The sequence below is a fragment of the Falco rusticolus genome, chromosome 5 (assembly GCF_015220075.1).
Source record: "Falco rusticolus isolate bFalRus1 chromosome 5, bFalRus1.pri, whole genome shotgun sequence".
Taxonomy (NCBI): Eukaryota; Metazoa; Chordata; class Aves; order Falconiformes; family Falconidae; genus Falco; species Falco rusticolus.
The window spans coordinates 44,150,751-44,178,289 of record NC_051191.1 but is presented as its reverse complement, the minus strand read 5'-3'; the positions used below and the strand labels follow the sequence as shown (position 1 = coordinate 44,178,289).

Genomic DNA, 27,539 nt, shown 5'->3' with positions numbered 1-27,539 from the left:
TTATTTATGACACTTGTGTTCCAGAGCAATTGCTACATGTACTGCAGCTTTTCTTCCTGGGAAGTGGCCAGACATCACTTGCTGATGGGAAGTAGAGAGTAACATCTTCTGTTTTTCTTGCGCGCGTAACTTTCGCTAGTGCTTCATTAAACTGCTTTTATCTTGACCCACCAGTTTTTTTTTTTTTTTTCTATCTTATTTTCTCCCTCCCTGCTCTGCTGAGGAGGTGAGTGATACAACAGCTTGGTGGGCATCTGGCATCCAGCCAAGGTCAACACACCACGCAAACATCGTGTGCAGTAATTTTACTTATCCACAGTCTTTCATTTATATAGGAAAACCCCCACAAATTATGTAGACTCACCAAATCAAATAAAAGATAAACTTTCTCTGTTGGAAGAGAATATTCAAGTTGGTGAGATATGAGGTGATGCTACTCTTTTCCTATTTTTATGGAGATCAGTTTTCAAAACTGTCAAGCAGTTCTTAAGTTTTCCATATTACCTTTTATTTGGCAGTATCCTTATTTCTTGAAATAAAACCTTCACAATAATATGATATCATATAATGCAGAGAATGAACAAGAGAAGTGAAATAATGTTGTTAATATAAATTTGTAGAGTCAACTAAGGTTAAAAAGCAAAGTCCTTTGTTGAGAAATCAGTATGATATTGTGGTTGTACCATGCTGCTACTGTTGACATGTTAATGTAGAAGTGTCTAGAGCTGCTGATGGATTTGATTATTTCTGTTGTAGCGCTTATATCCAGAACAGATCTTGTGAAAATCCATCTAATCCTGGTAGTATATAAATTTTCTTGGTATTTAATTTCTGTCAGTAAATCTGCCTTGGGAATGTCTGCATTTGGTAGCATGGCCAAAGCTCCCTATTACCTGAAACTTGTGTGTGCTGAAAAACTCATTGCAAATAATTAAACCTACTCAAGATCCATGAATTGATTACTCTCCCACTTTCATATGGAGTCCACTCATTAGGCTTTTTTGAAACATCCATCTAAAGTTCAGAGAATTTGAACTAGCTCTCCTGTCTTGTTTATGGATGTTTTACTTTGAAACCAATCTACTGTTTTTTCTCTTTCTCACAATAACCTTTGTATCTCATACTCCAGGAAATCCACCTCTCTGTGATCCTGTTCAGCCAAACCACCCTTTTTCCCTTCTAATCATGTATCTGTTTTCAACAGGGGCTTGCAGTTCTCACCATTTTTCCTAGCCAGCACTTTGTTTCTGTAGGCAGTTAAATAGTTTAGCCTCTGGCACTTGAAGTGCAGAAGGAAGAACCATCCTCTTGTTTCTACCAGTTCCTTTCCTAAACTGTTTTCCTTCTCCTTTCCTGACAGCCGTGTTCCTTGTATCCTGACTGCTCTTTGTGCTAGCCTGTGAGTCTGATCTGCAGGAAGAAGGAAGGACTGTGTCTGGTGCAGCTGTTGCAATGCATTGCTCAGGCCTTTCTCAGCTCTCCATTTCCCAGAGCAAGGGCATGCAGCAGGAAAACCCAGTCTAGGTTTAATGAGATGGTCAGTGGAAGAAGATGTTGCAGTCTCTAGCCTTATTTGTATTCTATACATTGGTTGAAATGCTACATTACTTTTCTGGAAATAAAAGACAAGTTTTTCTGGAGCTTCTCATACTCTTCAACTTATCTTGATACATTTAATCTCAATTTATCCTTCTTTTCCAGAGGTGGAAGTAGCAGAGAGTAAAATGCTAGTTTTGAGAAAACATATTTTAAAAACAAAAGTTTGCTAGAATCTTGATATATCAACACAGTTTTTTAGTTTTTTACTTTTCTGAACTGGTATTTACTGAACAAGATTTAAAGCTTTAGAATTTCTACAAGATTGTATTATCTCTGTTCATCGTGCCATTTAAAAAAAAAAAAAAAGCTGACCTATTTCTGTTTTAGTCACCTTAGTTTGGAGTCATATCATCCTTGATTCTTCACTCTAAGCTCTCAGTTCTAGTTGTCTTCCATATCAGTGCTTTGATTAGAGTTATTTTTTAAAAGCATTTCCCAGAAATAACATTTACCTGAGATTATGAATTTAGAGCTGAATGTAGGCAAGACTTTTATTTCTAAGAAGTATCTGTTTCCAGGTGGAATCTTGCAGGCATCACCCCTAAGCATCACCTCTATGCAGATTTGCAGTGCTGTGTCTGCTAGTTTTTGATGCACTGTACATATGTATGCTTGCTAGATGCAACTCTTCTTACTTTGAGTTGGCAGCTCTTGGCTGCATCACCTGCAGTTGTACATTTTTTTACAAATACCATGCATTGCCCTACATCCCATATGCTTCTTGTCTTACACTGTTTCTAACAGTATCTCCTTTGTGAGGGTTCTCCAAAGTTTTTACTTTGTGTTCTTTCATTTTTTTATTTTCTTCTGTAGCCAAAGTAAGTATATTTATGGGTTTGGATTTTTTTCTTCTGGACAGTTTCTTTCTATCCAGAGTGATTTCTGCAACCTGCCATATCACATATCACTCTTTTCCAAGTGTGAAGTCATTATCAACTGTTAATTCCTTGCCCATCATCCTCCACCCTGCAGTTTTGGATATCTGAACTGAATTAGTATCTGATCTGTTATAATGAAATCTGCCAAGTGCCTTAATTATAAGTCTGACTTATTAGTTTTGAAATGAATAAAAGAATCTTCAAGGAATTCTTTTTTTTGCAGTTTCATTTGTAATCTTTCAAAAGTGTCTCTTTTGGGGTTTTCTATATTATTGCAATTTCAGTTCAGAGCCTGTGCTTTCACTCTGGCTCTGGAAACTGGTTAAGGCATCAGTAGGTATGAGTTCAGCAAAAGTAAAAAAAGTAGTTGTCACTGAAATTTATTTTTCTTCGGGTGGATTCCAGCTTTTTCCCATACAGATATCAGATACTTGTCTGATTTTCTTCCTATCGTTCATCAATGTAACGCTAGTTTTGGCACTGCCATTTCCCCCTCTCTCTCATTCTTAGGGGTCTGGCTTCCTTACTTGTCTGATAATTGTAAAGTAGTTTAGTTCCGAACTACAGAGTTATGGACTCTACAGCTTCGGAGTTTTGTGGTCAAAACACCTGCTTAAAGCAGAGCTAATATTAGATCAGGTTGTGCAGGGACTTAATCAGGTATTTTGAGTAACTCCAGTAGTGAAGATCACATAGTCTTGTATGAATTCTAGTTTGGTATTATGTAGCACTGTGATGTATGTATGTCTGTTTGGTTTTTTTAAGAGGAGAATGGAAGAAGTAATAAAAGAGCAAGTGTTACTGAAGCGTAAGCCCTGATTAGAGTGTCTGTGATGTAGGGAGATCCTAATTTTCCTGGCTAATTGCTCAAGAAGGATTGGTATATATTTCTGAAGATGCTTACATTGATGTAACTCTAGAGAAAGCAACAGTATGTCTCCTGGAAGCTGTAGGTATGGCTGATAGAGTGTAACTCTCCATGAGTGAGATGAACTGTATAGCCAGAACCTGACCATTGTGTAAAGAACATATAAACACCCCACCTCTGTGGCAGGATATCAATCCCTTTGTATTCTTTTTGTCTTATTATATTACTAGATTTTTCTGTAAGTTCTTTGTTCTGTGGTAGTAGCCATATTGCTGTATTTGAACTACCTATTCAATTCAAATATTTAAAATGTTACTGGGAATCTTAATTTTCTGCATATCAGTCAGATGTTATATATTTGAACAAATGAATGTTGGTGTTATGCAGAGATACGGTGTGTGATGGCAAAGGCTCCTTGATTGGAAATATATGTATAGTCCAGAAAAAAGTGGAGAATAGTATTTGAGAGGGGAAGCTATGTGCTTACCTCCTTGAGGAAGAAAGTGTTATATTTACCAAGTAATGAGTATGGAGAGTTAATAAATACTGTGTAGTCATTGAGAATTATTCCTATCCACCATTTCTAATATTTTCAGTACTGTTTGGAAATGAAGACTATCCTTGAAGGACAGATGGCAATTGCATATGAAGCACTTTCTGAACTGTTTGCTGCCTCAGGCTTGATGATAAAATAGGAGAGTTGGCAATATGTACTGTATTATCCTTTCATGGAATAATAATCACTTCTTGTGGGTTTCTTCTATAGGTACTTCATTTTACATAGTTCAGATGTAAGCTATTATGTTTTCGTAACAAAAAGCATTGGTTCTTGCCTGTGTCATTTAAATGTTTGAGAGTAGCTTTGTAAGCAGGATTTTGAAGTTAAAAGTTGAAACTTTTTTCCTTAACGTTTCAATAGTGACTACTGTGCTTCTGCCTTCATGTGACTCTAATGTTTTGGTTTCATTGTAAATGTTGAGTATATTGAATATTTCACTATTTGAATGTATTATAATGGTATGAGTGTCTCATCCCTGCTTAGAACATGTTCCGTTTTCATATACATTTATGCCTAAACACTAATTTTGTTAACTCCATCCCATTTAAACTATTATTAATAAACCACACTCATATGCACAGTATAACATGCTTCATGAAACAGTGGGAATAACTTTAAAAAAGCTGTTTCTAAAGATATTTTTTACTTACTACAACAGAACTGGGGAAATGATAGGTAACTCCTTATGCTTGGTTCATTTACACAAGCCATTCGGTGAAGTGCTGCTCTAACATTTCAGTGAAATGTAAGACCAGAAGGAGGGAGTGCTGAAATAATTAGATATTAAGCCCTTTTAGATGGGGCCTTCTGTCCCCAAAAACCTGCTTATGGTTGCAAATTTTCTTTATAGTGACTAAAAATGATCTGTGCAAGCACGTGTGAGACCTACCATGTTTTCCAAAAGATCTGCAAAATTTCCACAAGCTCTGAATTGCTCACCAGGTCAATAACATAGCTGGACCCGTATATACTGCCAGGAATTTTTATTCCTTTTTTCCTTCCTGTTTTCAATATTAACCATACTGCATGCAGATCCCTTTCATATGTTCAGTTTTTCCTTTTTCTTACATTACAGATATTCACCATAAGACACTAAACAAGTTAGAGGAAGCAGTTCAAGGATATTTTTGCTTGCCTTTATAAAGCTTGGGCTCTCTAAATGAGTTCTCAGCTTCTCATGTTACCTACTGACAAATATTGTGCATAAGAAGCTTGTATTATTGTAGGTTACTGTGTTAATTTTTAAAATGCCAATTGACATGATTCTCGTGGGGAATCTCGTGCAGCTTTATATTATGTTCCAACACAAATGTGGAAATTCACTGTTTTAGAAGGGAAGGCATTTGTAGTACTGAAACAGCTTAACATGAATCAAGTGATGTTTTTCTAACATTTAAATTCTAATAGATGCAAGTAGGCAGAGTTAGAGATTTTTCACTGTCATTGCATGCTTAACTCTGAGGAGAGACTTGGGATTGTTGTCCTTACTTCTGGCACCAAAATTCACAACTGTGGTTGATTGTATTTTGCATAGCCAAAAATGGGAGTTAAGGTACTTATAAAGGATACAGTTTATTTCAGTCCAGACATAGGGACACTAAATGCAGGAGGAGAAACAGCCAAAGATAAGCTACTCAGAGCTATTTGTGTGAGTGATTTTTGATTGGAAAGATCTATGGGATGGTACTGGTATTTGTTATATCTTGCTGACACTGGGCATGTGCCCTGTTTCTGTCAAATAGTCAAAAACAGAGCACTGTAGATGAGAGATAATAATTAACCAATAAAGTAGGCTTTTCACTTAATTATAACGCTGCCCAGGAGCAGCACTGCACTTAATGGCTTGTCAGCAAGTGCTTTGTATTCTTCATGCACTGAAGCTTAAAAAAAAAGCTGATTTTTATTTTGTAGAATTGTGAAACATGGTACTTGGTCTGTGAGTTTGAAAGCAGGGTTGCTGTCTTTGGCCTGTCCTCCATCATAGAAACCCTCTAACATCATCTTGTCTGCTTGAAAGTTAAAATTTGTTTGGGACTGATGCAGAAGTTACCAGAATTAACAAATCACTTACTGTGAAAATGCTGTGAGTTTCTACAAGCACAATTGTATGCCAGCATATCAATCTTTTCGATGTCAAGATTCTTTTTCCTGTAGGTATGGACAGTAGGACTTTTTCACTTAACATAGTAAAGTGATTGTGACCCTCTTAAACTCATCTGTGGTGCTGTTGAGCCATGACTCCTGAATTGGGAACCCTCATCTTAGTGACAGGAGATACGCTAAAGAAAACAGTTAATCTACTTTTAACTAGCTAGGATAAAACACTGGGTAATAGGTGATATAAATTTTTTTTTTTTGGCAGCAGGAAGATAGACTTTATAGCATATTGGGTCATTTCCCAGTTCACATCTCTAATTTGTATGATTGTGTCTGTGAATAAGTAGAATTCTTTCTGGCATTCTCCAGTAAGAGTTTGTATTAATAATGCATTTTTCATTTTAATTTTACATTTTTTGTCTATCATTCTTTTTTTTAAGTTTTCTTTTTTTTTAGCTTTTATCTGTATGTGAAGCTTTTAATGGCACCACAGCATGTCAAGATATCATAAACTACATTGTGCTGAATTTTAAAAGCTGTTTTATATATCTTTTTGGGTTACATTGTTAATGATGGGTTAAAAGCTAACACCAGTTGAGGGAAAAGGAGGAGGGGAGGGAAATGCTTTCTTTGTGTTGTATAGACTGCACAGAGAATTTACATAAGAATTTTATCAGCATTCTTGGTGATATGCCTACTCTGACTGAATTCCCCACAGATGCAAATTTTTTGGACTGGCTTCTTTATCTTTCTTCTTTTGAGATCCTGGCTTAAAAGGATGGATCTGCCTTTTATGTCTCGAGAACATGCCTTGAGACTTACTTGCCATATATTTCAGACAGCCTGTCCAGCTGTTGAAAGTAAAGAGCAATTCTCCAGACAGCTTTGACTTGTACTAGGGGTGAGATCAAGGCAAAGAACTGGGGAGGGCAGCCACTTCTTCGACCATCCTTTTTATGGTAGTTAGTGAAAATTACTCGAAATACTCGATGCTCTGAGCATAAGCCTGCCTATGTATGACACCAAAAAAACCTTGGACATTATAAAGACATGGATACTTGCCTTAAAACTTCACTGAACTCAAAGACATAGATCATAGGATCACATCCTTGACCATAGGGTAATTCAGGTTGGAAGGGACCTCAGGGGGTCCAGCTCCTTACTCGGAGCAGAGCCAACTATGATGTCAGACCAGGTTCTGCTGGACTTTGTCCAGATGGGTCTTGAAAACTGCCAAAGATGGAGAGTGTAATCCCTCTGGGCAGCATCTTCCACTGCCTGCCTGTCCTCACTGGAAAAAAGTTTCTCCCTATATCCGTTCTGTAACTGTCTTGTTTCAGCTTACGCCCAGTGTCTCTTGTCCACTCACCATGTAGCAGTGTGAAGAGCTGGCTTCTTATGTCGCCTTCATAAACTTGTAGGTATTGGCATGCTGCTAAGTCCACCTGGAGCCGTCTCTTCTCAAGGCTGAGGAAGTTCGTTCCCTTAGCCTCTCCTCTCAGGGCTAGTGCACCAGCCCCTGACCAGCTTGGTGGCCCTTTGCTGAACATGCTCCGCTTTATCAATGTCTTTGGTTTTCTTGGGGGCTTAAAACTGGAGACAGAATTTTTAGATTCCCTGTCTGTGAGTGTATCAAGTGATCCCCACTATTTGGTGTTATCTGCAAAGTTGATGAGGATGCACTCTGGTCACCTCCAGGTCACTGACAAAGAAGTTGAACAGGACAGGGTAGACACCTGCAGTACTTTGTTTGCTGCTGGCCCCCAGGCAGAGTACCCCATGAACCACCACCCTTTGAGCCTGATCATTCAAACATTGTTTAAAAAACTGTTTGATTTTCCACCCATCCAGACTGCAACGTTCTGCCATGAATGCAAGAATATTGTCAGAGACAGTGCTCCTTGTGAGAATCAATTAAAAATGCGTGATCATTATTGACTGTCATGTTCTTTTTTGGAGTCAGAAAAATCTCAGTTGTTATTATAGTAAGACTTACAGGTACAATGCAGTAGCTTAATCCATTTTGTAGTACAATTAAAATGACTCTCCTGTGCAGACAACTAAGTTACAAGTCATTAACTTAAACTCAATAAAGTCAAATAGAGGATAACTACAGCTTTGACTGGGACAGACTTGTGATTGTTCTTTTTTTTTTTCTTTCTTTATATGTTTTTGCTTAGATGTCCAAGTCTTAGCAGAAAATTTAAAAAAAGCAATGTTTTCTGAATTGAATGCCTGCAGATGATCTGGCAAAAAGTCAAACTGAAAAATATGTGTATTTAAAATGAAATTTTGATCTATAAAGAAGACTGGAAAGACTGGTAACCTGTAATAGTGTGGTTAGTGTTACTTTTTCTAAATAGGGAACTGTGGTCAGTTCTACTTAAAAGCCAGTAATAAGTATCTGTAAGGATCTTTGCTGGCTTTAGTGTGAGTAGAACACTGGACTCTGTATAACTTTGAGTAAATTAGTTGTGTGTTTTTTTTCTCTAGCACATGAAGAAGACAGAATCAAATGATTGATTAGGATGCATGTTTGTGTGACAGGTTTTTTGTTTTATTTTTTGTTTGTGCTTGTTTTTTTCTTTTCCTCTTCAGGTGGAGCTACTGTAGTAGTTCCATGATTTCATGGCTTCATTGTTCTGTTCTCTTTGGACAAAATACTGAGGACTATGTTAGGAGAAGGTGTAAAATTAATTTTGCATAATGTGAAATCTGAAGGGTGACATTTTAAGCTCTCAGCATGATTAGCAAAACCTAGGAAAAAAAATCATTCTGCTTGGTGTAGTCTGGGATTTTATGCATTATGAAAAATATAATTTGCCAATGTAACTGAAAAAGGTCTGTTACTTCAAGGCAGCAGTGCATCAGGTAGCTCTTGCACTATTGCATGGCACCTGGAGTTCTCAGGACAGGGAGTGGTAGTGACAAGTACTGGAAAATTACATTTCTGTTATGGAAAAAACTGTTGTTTTCTTCCTTTAGGTCCCCGTATCATGAAGATGACATAGGGTTTCTCTCTGTTTCGGTATACTATGCATTTGGTATATCGATGCATTTACCATTTGATAAGAAATTGCAACTGAGTACATTTTGCATCCTGTTTTGTTACAGGAGTAACACTGGAGGGGGAATATGACTGTCTGCTCTGGGCAAGAAAATCCGAACGGAAATACTAAATCATTTCAGAGTGTAGCTGGCTTGCATTATTGTGGGCCTAAAAGAAAACCTGAGGATTTGGGTCTTGATGTAACTTTTGCCTGTGTATATCATATAGCTTTGAGAAAGGTTGTGCAACTTCCAAGTAGACTTTTTAATTAATAGTTCTTTTCCTTTTTAAAGACTTTTGTGTCTTTGTGTACTATTCAGCAGGCAAAAACCATCGAACTTACTCAAATTAACTACACTGTGTTCAGCTCTCTTTTTGAGCCTGAGACAGCTTCAAGGCACTCCATATTTATCATACTCCCAGATCCCACCTTTCATAGCTTTTTTTCACCCAACAGCAAGAAAAAGTAGCATGTATGATACGTATGTATACATATGGATATATATATGTACTATTCTTAGTGTTGTCACATAGTATTATGAAATGCTATAAAATTATCAATGCATTTACCATTTGATAAGTTTGTTACCAACCACACAAAAGCATTTTTCTTTTTCATTTGGGACAGCTTCTTAAAAAGTTGTACTTATCTCTATGCACCTTTGCGTAGTAGAATACCCTCTAATGTCCTCTTATCGTAAAGAAACTAAGCGTGTGCATTTTGTAATGATACCAAAAAAATGCTTGAAAGAGAGCCTTTTCAGTGTTAATGTTTTTGTAACTGTCTTCAAACTATGTGCTATGAGGACAGTCTTGAAATTTTTGGCTAAATACTCTGTGGAAACCTCATTGTATGTAGAAACTTACTTTATTCTACAGTTTGCAAGCACATACATTTTATTTGTCTCTTATTATAAATTATAACATGAGAAGTGGCATATGCAGGACATACCTGTGGAGTTCACAGGGGTTTTTTTTTTGGGGGGAGGGGGGTATTTTATATTTTTGTATTATTTTTTATTTTGTATTATAATTTTATATACTAAGCTGATGCACATTTTAAACCAAACCACTGCAACTCCCTTGAATATATCTATATATCTATATTTTAGTTATTGGCATTCATTTTGAAATCGGTTGACAGGTGACATCAAAAATCACAGTGTCTGGTCTAATTCCTCAGGTATTGTACTGGGTTTGCATGGCAAGGTTCTGGTAGCGGGGGGGCTTTCCAGGGGGGGGGCTTCTCTGAGAAGATGCCAGAACCTTCTCCCATGTCCAATAGAGCCTATGCCAGCCAGCTCCAGGAGGGACCCACCGCTGGCCAAGGCCAAGCCCATCAACGACAGTGGTAGAGCCTCTGTGATAGTGCATTTAAGAAAGGGGGAAAAACCTGTGCAATAAATTGCAGCCAAAAATATAAGGGAGGCTGTGTGAGCGGAGCACCCCTGCAGCCCCCCAGGCCGGTGCAGGCGGAGGGGCAGGGGGGGCTCCAGGCCCGGAGCAGAGGTTCCCCGGCAGCCCCTGGGGAAGCCCCTGGTGAGGCAGGCTGTGCCCCTCAGCCCATGGAGGGTAACGGTGGGGCAGATCCCCACCTGCAGCCCCTGGGGACCCCCCGCCGCAGCAGGGGGTGCCCGAAGGGGGCTGTGACCCCGTGGGCAGCCCGTGCTGGGGCAGGGTCCTGGCAGGGCCTGTGTCCCCGTGGGGAGAGGAGCCCGGGCTGGGGCAGGTTTGCTGGCCGGGCTGGTGACCCCGCGGGGGACCCAGGCTGGAGCCGTCTGTGCCTGAAGGGCTGCGCCCCGTGGGGGGGACCCCGGGCTGGAGCCGGGCAGAGTGTGAGGAGCCTCCCCCTGAGCGGGAAGGGGCGGCAGGGACAGGTGTGAGGGGCTGGGCGCAGCCCCCAGGCCCTGTCCCTGCTGCTGGGGGGGGAGAAGGGAGAGAAAATTGAGAGTAAAGTTCGACTTGGGAAGAAGGGGGGAGTATGGGAAAGGTGGGTTTTTTTCCTCATTGCCCTTCTCTGATCTGATTGTTAATAAGTTAATTTGTCCCTAAGTTGAGTTTGTTTTGCCCATGATGGTATTTGGTGAGTGATCTCCCTGTCCTTATGTCAACCCATGAGCCTTTTGTTACATTTTTTTCTTCCCTGTCTGGCTGAGGATGGGAGGGATGGAGCAGCTTTGGTGAGCATCTGGCATCCAGCCAGGGTCAACCCCCCACAGGTGTGTTGTGACTAAGGGGTCTCATCTGTACAAAGTTTCAGCCTTTTTGAAAAATGCCATACCTGCCAGATTGTGTTCAATGTTACTGTCTGAGTTTTAACAATTTGTCAGCAGTTTATTCCTTCCACAGTCTTAACAGCATTTTCCTGAAGGTCTTGTTTTCCATATTTCAAAATATCACACCTCTATCCCTTTTCCACTAGTTGTGGTGTTTGATCTCAAGAGTGACTTGCTGTTTCTTTATTACTAATGCATGAAATATATGGAAATCTGAGGTCTCTGTCCATCTATAAAATAGAAGCAAATCAAAGTGATGATACTTCTATTTCAAAATGATGAAAACAGGTTTAGGACTGATCTGATCTAGTAATCGATATCCCAGATCTAGTATGTGTGTTCTGTGAACCTGACTTGCTAATAGTTTTCACTGACATATCAAAAACAAACACAGAACCAGACTTTGTTAAGTGACTAGGTTACATGTGTGTGAAATTACTGAATGAATTATCTGATGGTTTTACTACTTTGTGCTTTGCTTTTGCCTTGGAACTGAATGGTTATTACATTTATTTTCTTGATGCTTTCCTTCCTTTTTTTAATACTTCATTACAGAGCACTTCTATGGAACATTTCAGTATAAAGAGAATTTTGGGGCAGAAATCATAAACTGATGAAATTTATCTGAAGTTTGCAAATACTACGTTAACTAAGACTGAATGCTTTTTATTTCTTTTGGCACTTCAGAAATGTCTTTGTCAGTTTACACCATACTCTGTTCTATTAAGTTGGAAAACAGGAAAAACACGCAGATAAACATTATGAGTATTGAAGAAAAATTTGAAGGCTTCTCAATTTGAGTTTGCTTTCTGTCCTCCTGTACTTCCTGATTTTTTCTAGAAATTATTAAAGTAATAGTTTATCACAGGCAAAAGGCAGATCTGATTTCTAGATTTGATTACTATGATGAAAACCACAACCTTTCTCTCTTACGCTCATAAACACTGACATTTTGTTAAAATATTCAGTAGGTATTGAAGATAAATTTTTCCAGGAAGTCATTAATTATCCACTTAATTGGATATTTTCCATTTCTGCTTTGTCACTGTAACAAATAAGAAATGCTAATTTTTGCACTGGCTTTGTGAAACACCTGCTTTTATTTATGAAAATTAATATGAAAGGCATTTCTTTACCTGACTTTGCATTTCTGCCTTTGTACTTTGGGTTCTGTTCTCTGACTGAGACACCTTAAAGGTAGTCATGCTGCAGAATATCACCAGGCTTAATTCCTCTTTATTGGCTTTTTAAAAAGGCATGTAAACATCTGTTAACACTGGTAATGATGGCAAGGCTTTGTTAATACTTAGCTGTGTAGCTGAAGAGCAGTTGAAGAAATTACATTTCAGTAAACTTGAATTTAAAAAAGGGGAAAAGCTTATCTGAACAGTGGTTCATTGTTAGCTATTTTTAATTTTTGTAACAGGATTCTAACCTAATTTCTTTGGCATAATGCTGTCATAGAATCATAGAATGGTTTGGGTTAGAAGGGACCTTAGAGATCATCTAGTTCCAACCCCCCTGCCATGGGCAGGGACACCTTCTACTAGACCAGGTTGCTCAAAGCCCCATCCAACCTGGCCTTGAATGCTTCCAGGGATGGGGCACCCACAGCTTCTCTGGGCAGCCTGTGCCAGTGCCTCAACGCTCTCACAGTAAGGAATTTCTTACTATTATCTAATATAAAATACCCTTTTCCCATATAAAACCTTTACCCCTCGTCCTATCGCTACACTCCCTGATTAAGAGTCCCTCGCTATCTTTCCTGTAAGCCACCTTTAAGTACTGAAGGCTGCTATAAGACCTCCCCAGAGTCTTCTCTTCTTAAGGCTAAAAAACTCCAGCTCTCTCAGCCTGTGCTCAGAGGAGAGGTGCTCCAGCCCTCTGATCACCTGTGTGGCCCTCCTCTGGATATGACTTAAATCTTTTTATGCTGGTGGCCCCAAAGGTGAAAACAGTACTCCACACGGAGTCTCGGGAGAGCTGAGTAGAGGGGGAAAATCACCTCCCCTGACCTGCTGGCCACGCTTCTTTTGATGCAGCCCAGGATACAGTTGGCTTTCTGGGCTGCAAGTGGACATTGCTGGGTCATGTTGAGTTTCTCATCAAGCAATACCTCCAAGTCCTTCTCCTTAGGGCTGCTGTCAATCCACTCATTGCCCAGCCTGTATTTGTATTTGGGATTGCCCCAACCCACATGCGGGATGTTGCACTTGGCCTTGTTGAACTTCATGAGGTTTGTATTGTCATTTGGTAGAAGTTCACAAAAATAGATAACTGGTTTGCAGCCTGACACATGGTCATTCCTCAGCTGCAAACATACATCAGAAACCAAGACTAAACTAATAGTTTAGGTCATTCTTATATAGTTACCCTCCTTATGATATATTTATAAAGGACAGTATTCAACAAATGGAGGGCTATCACCCTGTTGGTAAATTGTAAAATATCACACCTATCCTTATTTTTCTACATCAGCAAAATGAGACTATTTACAGTCACTAACTCAATTACAAAGAAAAGGTATTGAATTTTTTTTTTTATGAAGTGAGTCAGTAACATTTCATTTGCAGTATGAATAAAAAACATTCTAAGTATTTCAATTTACTATCTCAAGTGAAAGAGTGATTACTGAAAAAAAAAAAAAAAGGTGTGACACCCTGGAGGCAAGGTACAAAACTGTGTATTTTTTGTAGCATTCTAGTTGCCTTTGTCACTTCTTTCTGGAATTTTGTATGTGCCTCTTAAATTCTGCTGGCAACCAAAATTAGTTTTAGTTCTTTCATACCCTCCTGATTTAAATGGAAGTAGTAGCATCATGAGCACATTTCTTTTGAAATATAGTAGACTTCTATGAGTTAGGTATGTAAATCCTGGTTTTTAAGTGTTGTGAATTTAGAATACTTGTTGGTGAAAGAATAATAAAATATGAGGCTAGAAATAATCACACTGTTGGTAATAAATTAACAATTTAATGCCACACAAAGAAAGAAATTACCAAGACTTTCTCTGAAATTAAGCATATATGTCAGTTGGACAGCCCATGATGATTCTGAGTTAATATGAGCAAATATTATGACACAGTTCAATAGAAGTATGTGCTTTCTCTATGCTTTCCTTAAATATACTTAAATGTTTGTCAAGTAAATATACTTTAATGCTTGTCAAATAATAAATCTTAGAATATTTCATCGCATGAACAATAAACCCTTTCATAGTTTACAGTAATTTTAATTAGCATTCTATGTGAAGAGGTAATTTAGCTGACTTTTTAGAAGTTTTTCGTGTTTTCTCTGATTTGTCCAATTCTTTGTTTTTTATACATTTGAGCCTGAAATTACTTTTGGTATGTGTTATGATACCAGGATGTTAATCTGGTATATTACTTGAGCTGACCAGGAAGTTTGTATTCATAGAATCTTCCTATAAAAATACTCTGCTGGAGTTTTGAAAATGTAATAAATTAAAATTGTATCATTTGCTATACTTCCCCCCGCCCCCACCCAGGTGGTAATTTGCTATCCATTATTGTGTAATGTATATCGTACTAGTTTAGTTGCCATATTGAAAACTGCTTTATTAGCCATTCCTTAAACAATAGTGTAAATTAAAGTGAAATTGAGACGTAATGTTACTGTGCTATCACAGTAATGTGATCATGTTTTTCCTGCAGTGGGGGATGGACATAAATCTGTCAATAGCAAAACCCACAAAATACAAATACAAATCCACACTATTGTACTGATTTGTTTTTTAAGATCTCAGGTCTATAACCAGCTAGCCTGAATATATTGAATTTACTTTTGCTGTAGCAGTGAAGAAATCAGTTCTGTGGTTTTACGCATGTATCAGGAAAATCAGATTTCGGATGTCATTGTGGTGATTTACAAAGAATTGATTTATTATTTACATTGAAGATAAAAATCCTGTGTGAATGTAAAAGGTGAAGATGATTGTGAATTATAAAAATCCATCTTGGCGTGGTCCTGGGCAACTGGGTATAGATGGCCCTGCTTCAGCAGAGGGGTTGGACCAGATGATCTCCAGAGGTCACTTCCAACAATTCTGTCATTCTGATTCTGTGAAAATAAAATTTAGAAGAAACCAAGTGGCCTCCTATCACTACATGAGTGTTTTCAAGTAATGGAGGATTGATTTATGTTAGTAACAATCTTGCACGTGTTCCAGTGAGAATGTGAGAAACTCATACTATGTAACATCGGTAGACTGGAGAGATTCTGGAGGAACAAAAAAAAAAAGTTTGTTTTTTTTTTTTAAAGCCTTGCAAAGGAAGACAGAAAATCTGAGTTTAATTACTCTAGGAAAAAAAGATGATATGGAGGAAACAGAATTCCTGATATAGAGAGCAAATTGGACAAAGTTCTGCCAGGAATAAATCAAGTATTATTAGTTCCACCTCAGTGTAAGAAGGCTCGACTGGATCATCTCCCTCTTTTCCAGACATAGTGTTGTTTGATCTTAACTCATTGCCTTGCTCGTCTATCCAAAAGAGCTGCATCATTGTCTTAAGATAAAAACTGATTTTTGACAGTAGACACTGAAGTCCTGCTGTTATTAATGATGGTAGTTCTCCTTAGTTAACCTAGAGAATTGAAACAGGGCACAAGTGCATGTTGATTGCTGGTTGATAGGTTTCTGTTACTACAGAGTGGGTCAGAGTGACAGAGTGAATCTTCATTGTCAGATTTTGTGGTTAAAATTATTTTCCAGTAGAAGACATGGCAGATATCATCTTGAATTCTTTGCTTTTAGGAAGAATTTTTAAACCACATAATCTTTGTTGCTTAATGGAAATCTGCTTGCCTGGAGCAGTGTAATAAAGTTAAATGAAAACTAAAATGTTTAGGCTGTATGGTGACTGCAAATGTGCAAAACTGCTCATGTTCAGCTGCGTAACTGTGGAAAGCTGCAGTAATTCAGATAGATAGTACACAAATTTAAAAATCAACTACATATATTAGCCTGGTCTCTGCTGCTTAATTAGCTTAAAGTATTTTACAATGAATGTGAAGAATACATTTATATATTAATACCAGTCGTTGTTCAAATGTTTTACATGTCTTGATGCTTCTTAGTCTGAACTCAGCCTACAGCTTTTCTCACTGTTGGGGGGGAAATTCTTTTAATATTTTATTCACTTGATCTCACATTATTTGTAAATCTAAGATCTATTAGTGTAGCTGACAGAAAAAGAAGGAAAGTTTTCCACCTTCATTAATATTTGAGGCATGTATATAACTCCTAATGGTACCAAAGCAGGAATTGTGTAAGTTCTTTGGCCACAGAAAGAACAAACTATTATCATTTCTATTGAGAAAAATCTGAATTTTCAGTATACATATTTTAGTTAAGTTCTTAGTAGTATGGGCTTTTTTTTAGGTCTGGTTTAAGTTATTATCAAAACAAGATTAATAAATTTGTTCTAGAATTTGTATACTTTAAAGCTCTGTGTGATTTATGTATATGTGAGGAACAGCTCTGTCTAAAAAAGTGATCTAATTGTGTATGACCCAGTGGAATGAATCAGATATTCGTACTGTCTTTGTGGAAATTGCATACAAGTTGGAAATGTTTCTAATTCTTCTAACTCAAACTATTCATAGTTGTTTGTAAACAGCAGAAAACAGAAGTTCAAAAACACAGCAGAAAAAGTGTGTTTCTGTAAAAATATGAATAAAATCTTTAGAAGAGGCATGGAACATTCAACACAGTAGTTTGTCATCTTAATGTGATGTGAACAAAGTATGCTTTTCGAAGACTTGATACAGTATGGCACTAACACAACTTGGCTGTTGCATATACTCATTATACCTGTATTTTCATTCTGAATTCCTTTCCTAAGTACTTTACTGTCTTCTGAACTTTTATTTTCCAGTCAGGAGCATATATTCCTTAAAAAATGATGATACTGACTACACAGCAACAGTTTTCTTTTGTTCCAGACTTCTTTAGTTTTTCTTCTTTAATCTTAAATGTGTTATTGCCAAGAGTGTTCTGTCTTTTGATCACAGACTTATGAGGAGGCAAGAGAAAGCAGTATTTATGAGTTCAGTAGGCATAGCAGAGCATAAGTTTAATACTGTCTTTTCATGCCGTGTTTGCCTGATAAATATCAGGTTTAAATAAAGCTTTTGTTGTTCTTACTATTTTGGTTTAGGCAGATTTGTTTCTGTTTAAAAGATCCAGATATACCTGTTCCAATTGTTATTCTAAGTACATTTGGTAAGAACAAAACCTCTAACGTGAAAACACAAGCAAGTGATCAAGCCAACATCAGAGTCTGTTTTCCTTGCTTTGACTTCAAAATCAAAGATCTTGTATTACAAAGTAAGTTTTTTTGCTATCATCCTACCACACTACCCAGAACTGGGGGATGATGTTTGTGTACAGGTCTAAAATGAAATTTGTTCTAGCACATACTGCTCTTTATTTTATTGTACTTGTTAGAACACTTTGTAATATTTGCTGTGAACTGTTCTTCTAGTTCTCATTTACAGATTAGAAGCTATGAATGCGCAGAATAAGCACTAATATTAAGCAGGATTCTTTTGCATCTCATCGATCATACCAAGCTGTGAACTTTTAAAATATTCAACTAATATATTTATTAATTTGTTGACTCAGATTTCTTATAGTTGCATTCCAGGCCATGCTTGTCAGCTTGTCATATGGAGTTTTGCCAGTGTAGCTGTGCTGGGTCATTATAGGAGAACAGCAAACCAGCTAAAGGTGCTGTGCAGGCAACTCAGTCTGAATTTGGCTCTGTTGACAGCAAATACCTTTTGTCTGTTTAGTCTGTGTCATTTTTAGGAGGTGATGTAACTATACTATCAGAAATAATCCTTTTGTTGACAAGTAATGGCTGGATTATATTTTATTTAAGTGTATCTGTCTAAAAATCAGATTTTTAATAAAACGTAGTCACCTAGACTTCCTTTGTAATTAACCAGGCAAGCAGGTACCCCCCCCAAGAAAGCGGTTCATCTCATTTTGAAAGATGTCTGATATAGGTGAGATGAATTGTCTTCTTTTTGTGCTTGTCTATCCCAATCAATTGGATGGAAGGTCTGGGTGATTAGCTTAGACAAACCTATGTTTTAGAAAGGTGAAGTTAAGCATGAGGAATTTGACATGTAGGGTACCATATGAGCAGGTATTCTTACATTGAGTAACAGCGAGTTATTCTGAGGGATAATTGTGTATAAGGTTTTGTAAACAAAATAATGAATTCTGTTATTAGTCTGAAAATAGGAGTGAGCTGTATGTAGGCAGTTGTATGCAAATTCTGCAAAGACAATCATATGTAAAATAGTTCAGTCATTTCAGATGATTTCACCAAGGTTTAAGAATAACACACTAACCTGAAGGGACCTGCCGATTTCTGTACATAATAAGGCACACGAGGAAGGGACATTTGAATTGCTGGTGTGTAGTAAAGGAAACCTAGCATCTCTCCCGGATCATAGCTTCTAGTTATTTCTAGAACAGTAACTTTAAGTAAGCCTGACTGTTTGCATGAGTATTATTACTATGTAGAATGTAAGTAATTAAAGCTAATGAGGGATTATTAGAGGGAGAATAGAATCAGAAATGGTTTAAGCCCTCATTTAATTTTTAAGAGCAGGGGTGAGAATTTTAAGGGGAGCAGGTCACCTCATGGTAGGTTACATTGTTCTTAGTTGACGCTGAAAAAAATTTGCTGTGAATGAATCACAGAGATAGTTGAGTCTGGCAGTATTACTACAAAAGAACTACAAAAGAACTACAAAAGAACTGTGTGATCAATTTTATTGTCCATTATATTTGCATAGACTTAAGCTAAATACCAATTTACAAACAACTGTAATACTATACAGATCATCTATTTCTGTGTTACTTTCTTCAATGATTAAGTATTTAGCCTGTTTAAGTACTAGCTGATGGGGTTAACAGGTTGGCAAAAATTTCTTTCTCTTTCATAGTGCCCAGTCTTTGGTTGGTTTCATTGATACACTGGTTTGAGCTTTGCGCAATGAGTCAGGTCTATTCAATCTATAGAACCACAGGGCACAAAAGTGATGGAAAGGAGCAGTCGGATGATTTTTTTTCTTGCCTTATTTCAAGCTTATATTATCTTTTATATGTTGCCCCCTGCCATCCATTTTCCTCTTCCAGATAGTTGGTATTTTGCTTCTTTATGTAACACTGGTAAGATCAAGGGGTGAGAGAATGCATGCATTTCCATAAAAATTGATCCATTAATAATTTTGCAGCATTAATAGTCTGTTGGTATCTGCAGACTTTATATTCTCATTAAATCCAAATGATATAATAGTAAAAATGGGTAAAATGAAACAAGGCTGCAGGAGGTTCATTGTTGTGCTGCTTCCTGGTTTCTATCAATATTTCTGTGTTCATTAATCTTTGTATTTTGTGCAGTATTCTGCTTCTACCGCAGTATTGGTTGCTGTTGTGTGCTGGAATGGCTTAGTATCTTCATAGTGGCCTATAAGAAAATAGGTTTCTGCCCCACATGTAACTGTTAAACAGTAAGATGGGAGAGTTGTGCAAGGGAAAAAGAGAAGCAGATGGACAATAAAAGTAGAAGGTGAGAAGGCAAAATAAAGAGAGGTAAAAAAAAGGGTAGTAGAGCTGTATGAGAATGGAACTTGTATTGATGGGAGAAGGCAATAACTACAATCCTCCCATTACACTGATTGTTCCTTGGCAATATGTTTTTAAGCCAAATGCAGAGTGTCTTTTAAGGTTTTCAGTGCTTACTGAAATGATCTCTAAGGTGTGCATAGAGAAGACTTGGTAATTAGTATGTAAAACTATGCCTTGGCTTTATACAAAGGAGTACTAAAAAGGTGAGAAGAAAGTATACACGACTGTCTAGGTTTGTTATATACATACATTTTTTGAAAACCTCACTTGAATGAGGAACACTAAAATGGCCTAATAAAAGTTTGCACTCTGTAAGTTGTTAGTTTACCCTTTACTCATCAGCTATATGACACCTCGGGTTATTTCATAGATTATTAAATAATTTTTGTCTGCAGTGTCCCACACTTAGAAGATATATGGCACTTATTTTTCAGTAACAGATCTATCCAGGGCCTAGAATTTGAACATATGAGACCTGTCATTCCCTTCTGTGTATTTTACTTAGCATTCTGTCATCTTAAATGTTTCACTACTATCTCATGTTGGTCCCACTGTGCATATTTATGGTCAGAAAACCTGCATGCTTTCACAGTTACCTGCTTCTTGTTGCATTTTCAGAAACACCATCAGAAAGAGCAGAGTAGTCTGCAGGTGGTGTCCATTTTTCAGACTTTGACTACATTTAGAGTCTTTAAGCTTCTCTTAGATTTTATATCTAGAGGTATTTTTGTGTTTTGTTTTCATGCTCTGTAATCTTGTTTCTCGGGCTTGAATTTTTCTAGCCTTCTTACTGACCCCCCAGTTTCATGTGCTTTGTTGTCTAAGATCATATATATTTTTCTAATTCAGTTAAAAAGTGTTTTGCATAAATGACTAGAGAGTTTCTGAAGTGTTGCTTTTAATCATTTCTGTGTCACCATCTGTGTGTAAGATCAGGGACACAAGCTGATTTGTTTTTTCTTACCTTTTTGGTTATCCCCAGTTTAGATTCCTAAGGCTCATAAAGCACAGTGGCTCATTTCTCAGTGACATGAGAACTATAGGAAGTAAAATAACTTATATTTTATATCTTAGGTTATAAATATTTTAGATTACTTCAGCTGTCTTGCACCTAGACTGTTATGCTTCAACTGCAGAGGTGCATACATGTTACACGCTTCTGTCTATTCTGTTTTTTTTTAATAAAAAATTCTTCCAATTCCATGCTTTAATTTAGATTTAGTTCTGTTGATGATGTACCCTTTAATCCTGATAGTAGCCTAGTTTTCTATTCCTCTGTTTCCCCTGAGAAAATCCCCACACCTCATGGGTGAAATAAATGTCTTTCAGTCATATTTTGCCCATAGATTTCTGTTCATATTCTTTTTCTTTGTTTCCCGTTGATTTTTAATAAAGGAGTTAAGAACTTCAGGGAAATCGCTTATATTTGCAAAAGTAGTCAAGTAGATGAGTCTTCATTTGGATTTACAAGTCACAATTTAAAACATGATGTGTCGATTCTGTATTGTCTGTCTCTCTTCACTGTTGTACATGTTATTCTATTATTTTTGTATTAGGACTGGCTATTAAGGTCCGTGAAATCCAGTAGTATCTGTAGTGTAATGTGAAATGACTAACTTTGTGAGAAAGGTGTTAACCTTCAAAGTATACATAATAAAACAATATTATGTAGGATTGCTGAAAATTATAAACATAGAAATATTTCTGGTAGATTAAATATTTTCTTTATAAATCATTGCTTATAGAATTATAGAATTATTGCTTATAGAATTATAGAAAAGATTACACATTATTTTCTTGTACTTAAAAAGCTACATGTCATTCACTTACAAGTTTGTAAACTTTAGCTTAGTTCACTAAAACAGTATTCTTCTGTTGAATTCTTTGTAAAGCTACCATAATTTTTTTTTGCTTGAAGTTTGAGTGAGAGAGATGTATCAGCCTTTCATGCGTGTGACATCAGAACACCTATTACATTGAACCTCTTCAACCTTAAAATGGCATTGGGCTGTCTGCATATTCCATTTTACAAGGTCTTGCCAATTAAACCAGACATACTGGTTCTGTTTTTTTCATCCAGAGTACTTCTTTCTGTGGACTTTAACACTGGTAACAATAAATGTTATCAGAATCTCCCTCCAGCAGCTGTTCTTGTGCCCTTTTTTTGAAAATCATTTATGATAGTGTTGGCTTCAGAGAGGAGTGAATCTCATTTCTGCTGCCAGGGAATGTGAGAGGTGGAAGGCTTTAGGAAGGGGACTGTGCTCTTCAGCTGCACACCTGGGTAGGATAACAGATAGAGTTTGAATACCAAACTCTCCTTGTCTGTTGTTCTAACCAAAAACTTGACCATCTTGGTGCAGTTGGAATGTTCTGCTGACGTGACAGCCATGTTTAGATGCTTGTTGTTTAAAGCAGTGTTTGATTCTTAGATTGTAGCTTCCAAACATTGTGATACTTTCAAAGATGATGCTTGTCTTTTGTCAGTTTTCTCCTCCCCTCTTTACCAAGAGTGTATAGTCCAGATCTTATGCCTCATTTAAGAGGGATGTGGGGAGAAGGGGTGCTCCTGCTCAGACTTCACAGTCTCTGAGGCTCCACTGGGAGATTTATGCATATATGTGTGTGTGTGTATATAGACATATATATATACTTACAGACAGAGGAAGGGAATCAACAGTGCCAGTTTTCCGTGTGATTAAAATCACTATAATTCATGACCATCAGATCTACTTTTCAGGCAGTCCATGATATTGAAGATACTCTCCAGAGCCCACTCGCCTTCCTTTTATTGTGTAAGCCTTCATGCTGTATATTGTTGCTGCTGTGTAATGGTAAGAGTCGTAGAGGTCTAGAAGAACCAGTGTAGGAGACATTTATACTGGGATATATGCATTTACTGTCTGAAAGCTAATATGAACTGCATAAACTTTAAACTGCACAGCTTTCTGAGCTGTGTATATGGAAATGATACCACAAGATACATTGCAGTGTTTTTATACTTTCATTGGCAACATCCTTTCAAAGTGACACAAATTTAAGGTGATAATTGAATTAAGGAGAAACAGGATGCAGGACTATAGGGGAGAAATGCAGGTGTTTTTCGGAAGACTTATAAGTTTATTTAGGCAAAGCAGGGTGCAAAAATAGGTAGAAGTGGCCTACCTTCATATAAAGCTTTCCTCAAATGTGGTTTGTTTTTTTCTTTTTTTTCCTCCCACATAGTCATCCGTGTCACTATAAGAAAAAAAGTCAGCTTTTATAATTGCATGGGATTGTTTCTTTATATTCTGGATACTTGTTCTTGCAAAATTATTAATCGTAACTGCTGCTAAAATAAAATTGTTACACATATTGCTTCAGGAACTGGTCTCTAGGCCTCTCTAATTTCCATTCTGTGTTGATTTATCATTCAGATGAACTCACTGAAGTGCCTGTTGTACTGTAACAGTGGCAATGAGAGTCAGGACAAATAATAAATAAGGTTAGACAAATCAGAGTTTTCTGGTGGTTGTCCATATTGTACATCTTATGAAATTCCTAGCGTAACTTCAGAGAAATCCTCAAGTATCTTCCTTTTAAGGATTTTGTTGCAGAGTTACTGCAGGTGCCATAATACAGTAAAAAATATAGCTGCCAGTTTTTGTTGCTGCATATATTTTTTAAAAAGTCTGTTCTCTGCTGGCAATCATTCGTAGCTTAGGTAAAACCTGGTTTTGTTCAGTAGTTAAAGGTTAGAATTCTGCTGGGAGATTGATGGTTATATGTAAGTATGTGCTTGTGGGTATCTGGGAAATCAGCTGTTTGAAGTCCTGTGATGTACAGTGGAGATCTAATAGGGACCATCAGTAGAGGCTAGAACGCAGAGGGATGCTTACTTTTAAACACCTGAATTTGGCTTTCTGAACTCAGAACTGAAGGGTCTCAGTCTTTCAAAAAAGGCCTGTGCCAAACGTCATTATTCTTTTGTTGGAAAGTCATGTAGGTATGTAGTTGAATTTGTGTTTGAGAGAGGCTGTTGAACTTCCTACTCTTACTGGGTTACCTTAAATGTAATTTGGCAACTTTGTTTCAAGAGGGATTGTTTGACTTTGCTGTAACACCCTCTCTTTAGGCAGCTGTAATCCAAAATGACCACTCAATAAGTGGAAAAGAGAACATCTGTGGTTACTTAGTCAATTTTCATTTATATCTATAGAGCTCAACATCAATGAAAGGACTCTTGCTTCAGAATGTGAAGAACACAGGAATGGGAATTATATCAAATATAAGGACTGTTTAATGGTGATTGAATTATGTGGTTCTCTGGGATGTGCTTCTGAAATTTGGTAATCTGACAGAATCTTCACGTTCAAAACACTGTTCCAGGATTTTCATTCAAGTGGGTTAACTCAGTAAAAGCTAAAATATTTTTTCTTGCTTTGTTGAGAGTAGAGAAAACTTCTGTGTAGCTTTCAGTTTTCTCACTTGTCCTGCAAGGGATCCATACCATTTTTGAAAGACGTATATTTGTATCATTGATACTGGTTTCTTAATTTGCATTGTTGCTAGTAGTTTTTTATATACAAATAGATGTGATTTTTTTTTTTTTTCAAAACCATCTAAAACTTTTTTTTCACTTAAAATCTTTTAAAGATTCATACACTTACCTTCAAACATTTTTATTCAGTATCAATTTTTCTTTCTGTTTTAGTGTGTTTTAGACTTCTGTATGTCTGATTTCCCCATATACATCTGCAATAGTTTGCAGATTGGACTTCTAAAAATGTTATGCATTTTATGTGAGACGTGGTGAGTGACTCAGGGGCTGCTAGCACATGATACACAGTCATATCATAGCTGTGCAGTACATCAGGACTTTCCAGAAGTGTCAGCTGTCGCATGTGCGGGAGCTCTCTACATACATATAACATGGCATTTTCCCAGAAAGTCACATTGCAGCTTCAAGAAGCATCCTCCTTGCTTGGCTCACTGTACATGTAACTGCCCAGTAAATCATATTGATAACCTGGATAACTGGCAGCCATTTGGAATAGTTTTGTTTATTTGGGTTTCTGTTTGTTTGTTTTGTTTTGGTGGTTTTTTTTTTTTTTTTTTTTTTTGAGAACATTGTAAACCAGATCAATTCCATGGTTCAGGTCTTTGGGGAGCTCTACAAATGCTCTATCACAGTTGGAATGGGGTGTTGGAGGAGGAGAAGGTGAAGGCAAGGAGCTGCAGGGTGAGGAGAATACTTTCTTCATTTGACATAGTGCTGGGTGATGTTAGTTTGGTCTGTCCTTGAAGTCACCATAGATGTCTGCTGCATTTCATATGGACTAGACATTTGGCACTTATGCGTATATACGTACATGTGTGTGTATGTAGGGGCTTTAGTACTTGCTGAGAATATGGAGTTTGCTGTGCACATGCTATGCAATATAAGCACATGCATTTCTGTATAGGCTTTTCCAACACAATGGGAAAGGATTTTAATTTTGTAGTGAAATCTTCAGCTTGATGTATTTTTTTAGGTTTGAATCTTAAGTCATGGCTCTGCTAGGCATTGGTTACACATAAGTCTACTGACAAAAGGTTTTGGTATAATTGATACTGGATTTCTTGCTCAAGATTTGTTGATGCTCATTACAAGAAATGCAATGGATTATTTTCAAGGAATTGTTGCTCATTCTTTTTTTCCCCATCCAATTAACTTTGATTGGTATTTAATCTTTCTTCTAGAGAATACATTCTGCAGTTTAGACGTGGTTCACGTGAATCAGTAGCTAAAAATTTCCACCTTGATTTATGTTTCAAATAAAGTTTTTGAATGTTTTTCCTTTTAAAAACAGTGGATTACTGTATATCTCAATTAGAAACCCTTTCCTTTTTGAGTTTCTATGATTTACATAATATTAAAAAAATGATAAAATGAACTGTAAAAATATTTTCACCTATTATTAACATAGAAATGATAAGTGCACTAACAAGATTCATACAGAATCTTCAATGCTTTCTGCAAACTATTCATTCCAGAAAAGTTGGAAACTCTATTTCTGATATTTTGAACTTTATTATCTTATGGATTTCTTCCAGCTGATTTATTTAATTTCCTGTTTTATCTTACAATTTATAAGAGCAATTTGATCCTTTGAAATGTATGTCTCCTGCTGAAATGTCAAGGGTTTTCTGCTCTCAGCGTAGTTCTTTAGATTTGCTGAATTTGGTTTCCACTTTAGAGTCATGTTACATTCAGTTTTTGAAACTTCTGTTGTCAGAAAAGCTGCTTGTATTTTTTTGGCAATAATTTTTTTTTTTTCTTTGTTGTCGCTTGAGGGTTTTTTCAGTTTTTCATGGAGATAATTTTTTTTTTCACATTAATGAACTGAAGAGCCTATGCACTTAGCTTCTCTTTCTCTCAGATCATGACTAATCACCCAGTATCATGGCCAGTAACAATCAGCATAAATTTCTAGTGGCCATGATATTTTCTTTGGAAAAGAGAAGACATATACATGCTTTTTACAATCTGCAGTACATACTCCTCATTTTCATTCGGAACATTTCTGCTCTTTGTGTCAATGTAACAGGAAAGTAAAGGTAAAGTTATTATCTTGCTTTGAAATGGAAAAATAAGAGTTGAAAAATAATGTTATCTGGTAAAAGAAAAAAGATGGGATGGGTTATTTGTAAAATCTGGGTATGCAAGAAGGGGCCAAGTATCTCATGCACTTCATCTCTCACAAAAAAAATGTTTTGTTAGAATACCCTGTATGAAACTGCTGATGGTGGTGAGTATAACAATACTAACTTAAACTGTCATTCCCTTTATTACCAATGTTAGCATAAACTATGTGTCTTTATCATATATTTGGGAGCTGTATATAAAAACATTAGGACAAACAGTACTGAAATAAAACTAAGAATTGATTAAGATTTAAAATAGTGCAAAGTGATGAAAACATCTACAGTTATAAGCAAATAGAATTCATCTGAGATTTCTCATGCTTTTTTGTCTGAATGCCTGGTACTAATCGCAGTCTGGAAAAGGATTTGGGCTGGACATGGCACAGCTACTTAAGTGCTGCCTATAAAACACTCTTCACATAAATGTATAAACACTTGTATATTTTAAGATACATATTGACACTAAATCAAGGCTAATAAAATGGTTGTTATGCAGAAGTATGATGGCTTTGTAAGATGCATTTATGATCATTCCCAATTCAGTGGAGCAGTTTAAAGTCCTCTGTCAGAACTCTAAATTTTATCTAGCATTACTGTGCTGAGTTTATTCATCACAATAGCTCAAGGGTAAACTAAAAGAAAAGACTTGATTCATCTTGGTGGCGAACACTTGGTAGAACTTGATTATGCTAATTGATTTAAATTTTGTAGGGCAAGTATACAAATGAGCCTCCGGTACCAAATAGTTTAACTGTTTTACGGATAAAGCAAAGTTGAAAAACATGTTTTGAGAAAATGGGATTAAACAGGCAAGTTGTTATTTTCCTGTTCTGCAGTCCAAACTGAGTGCATTTTACTGTTCTAATGTTGCAATTAAACA

At 36.9% G+C, this 27,539-nt stretch overlaps 1 protein-coding gene across 3 annotated transcripts in view; it reads left to right on the top strand.

The window, feature by feature from the left end:
* Nucleotides 1-27,539, top strand: part of IMMP2L (inner mitochondrial membrane peptidase subunit 2) — a 476,905-nt gene that overhangs the window by 38,774 nt on the left and 410,592 nt on the right. Inside the window, exon 4 of one of the 3 annotated variants that reach the window (XM_037389614.1) lies at nt 1,361-1,449. The exons of the other annotated variants lie outside the window; for them this stretch is intronic. Coding sequence (XP_037245511.1) covers nt 1,361-1,403 — 43 coding nt within the window. The 3' untranslated portion in view covers nt 1,404-1,449. Of the gene's footprint in view, nt 1-1,360; nt 1,450-27,539 lie in introns of those variants that run through there. 3 annotated transcript variants of the gene reach the window in all.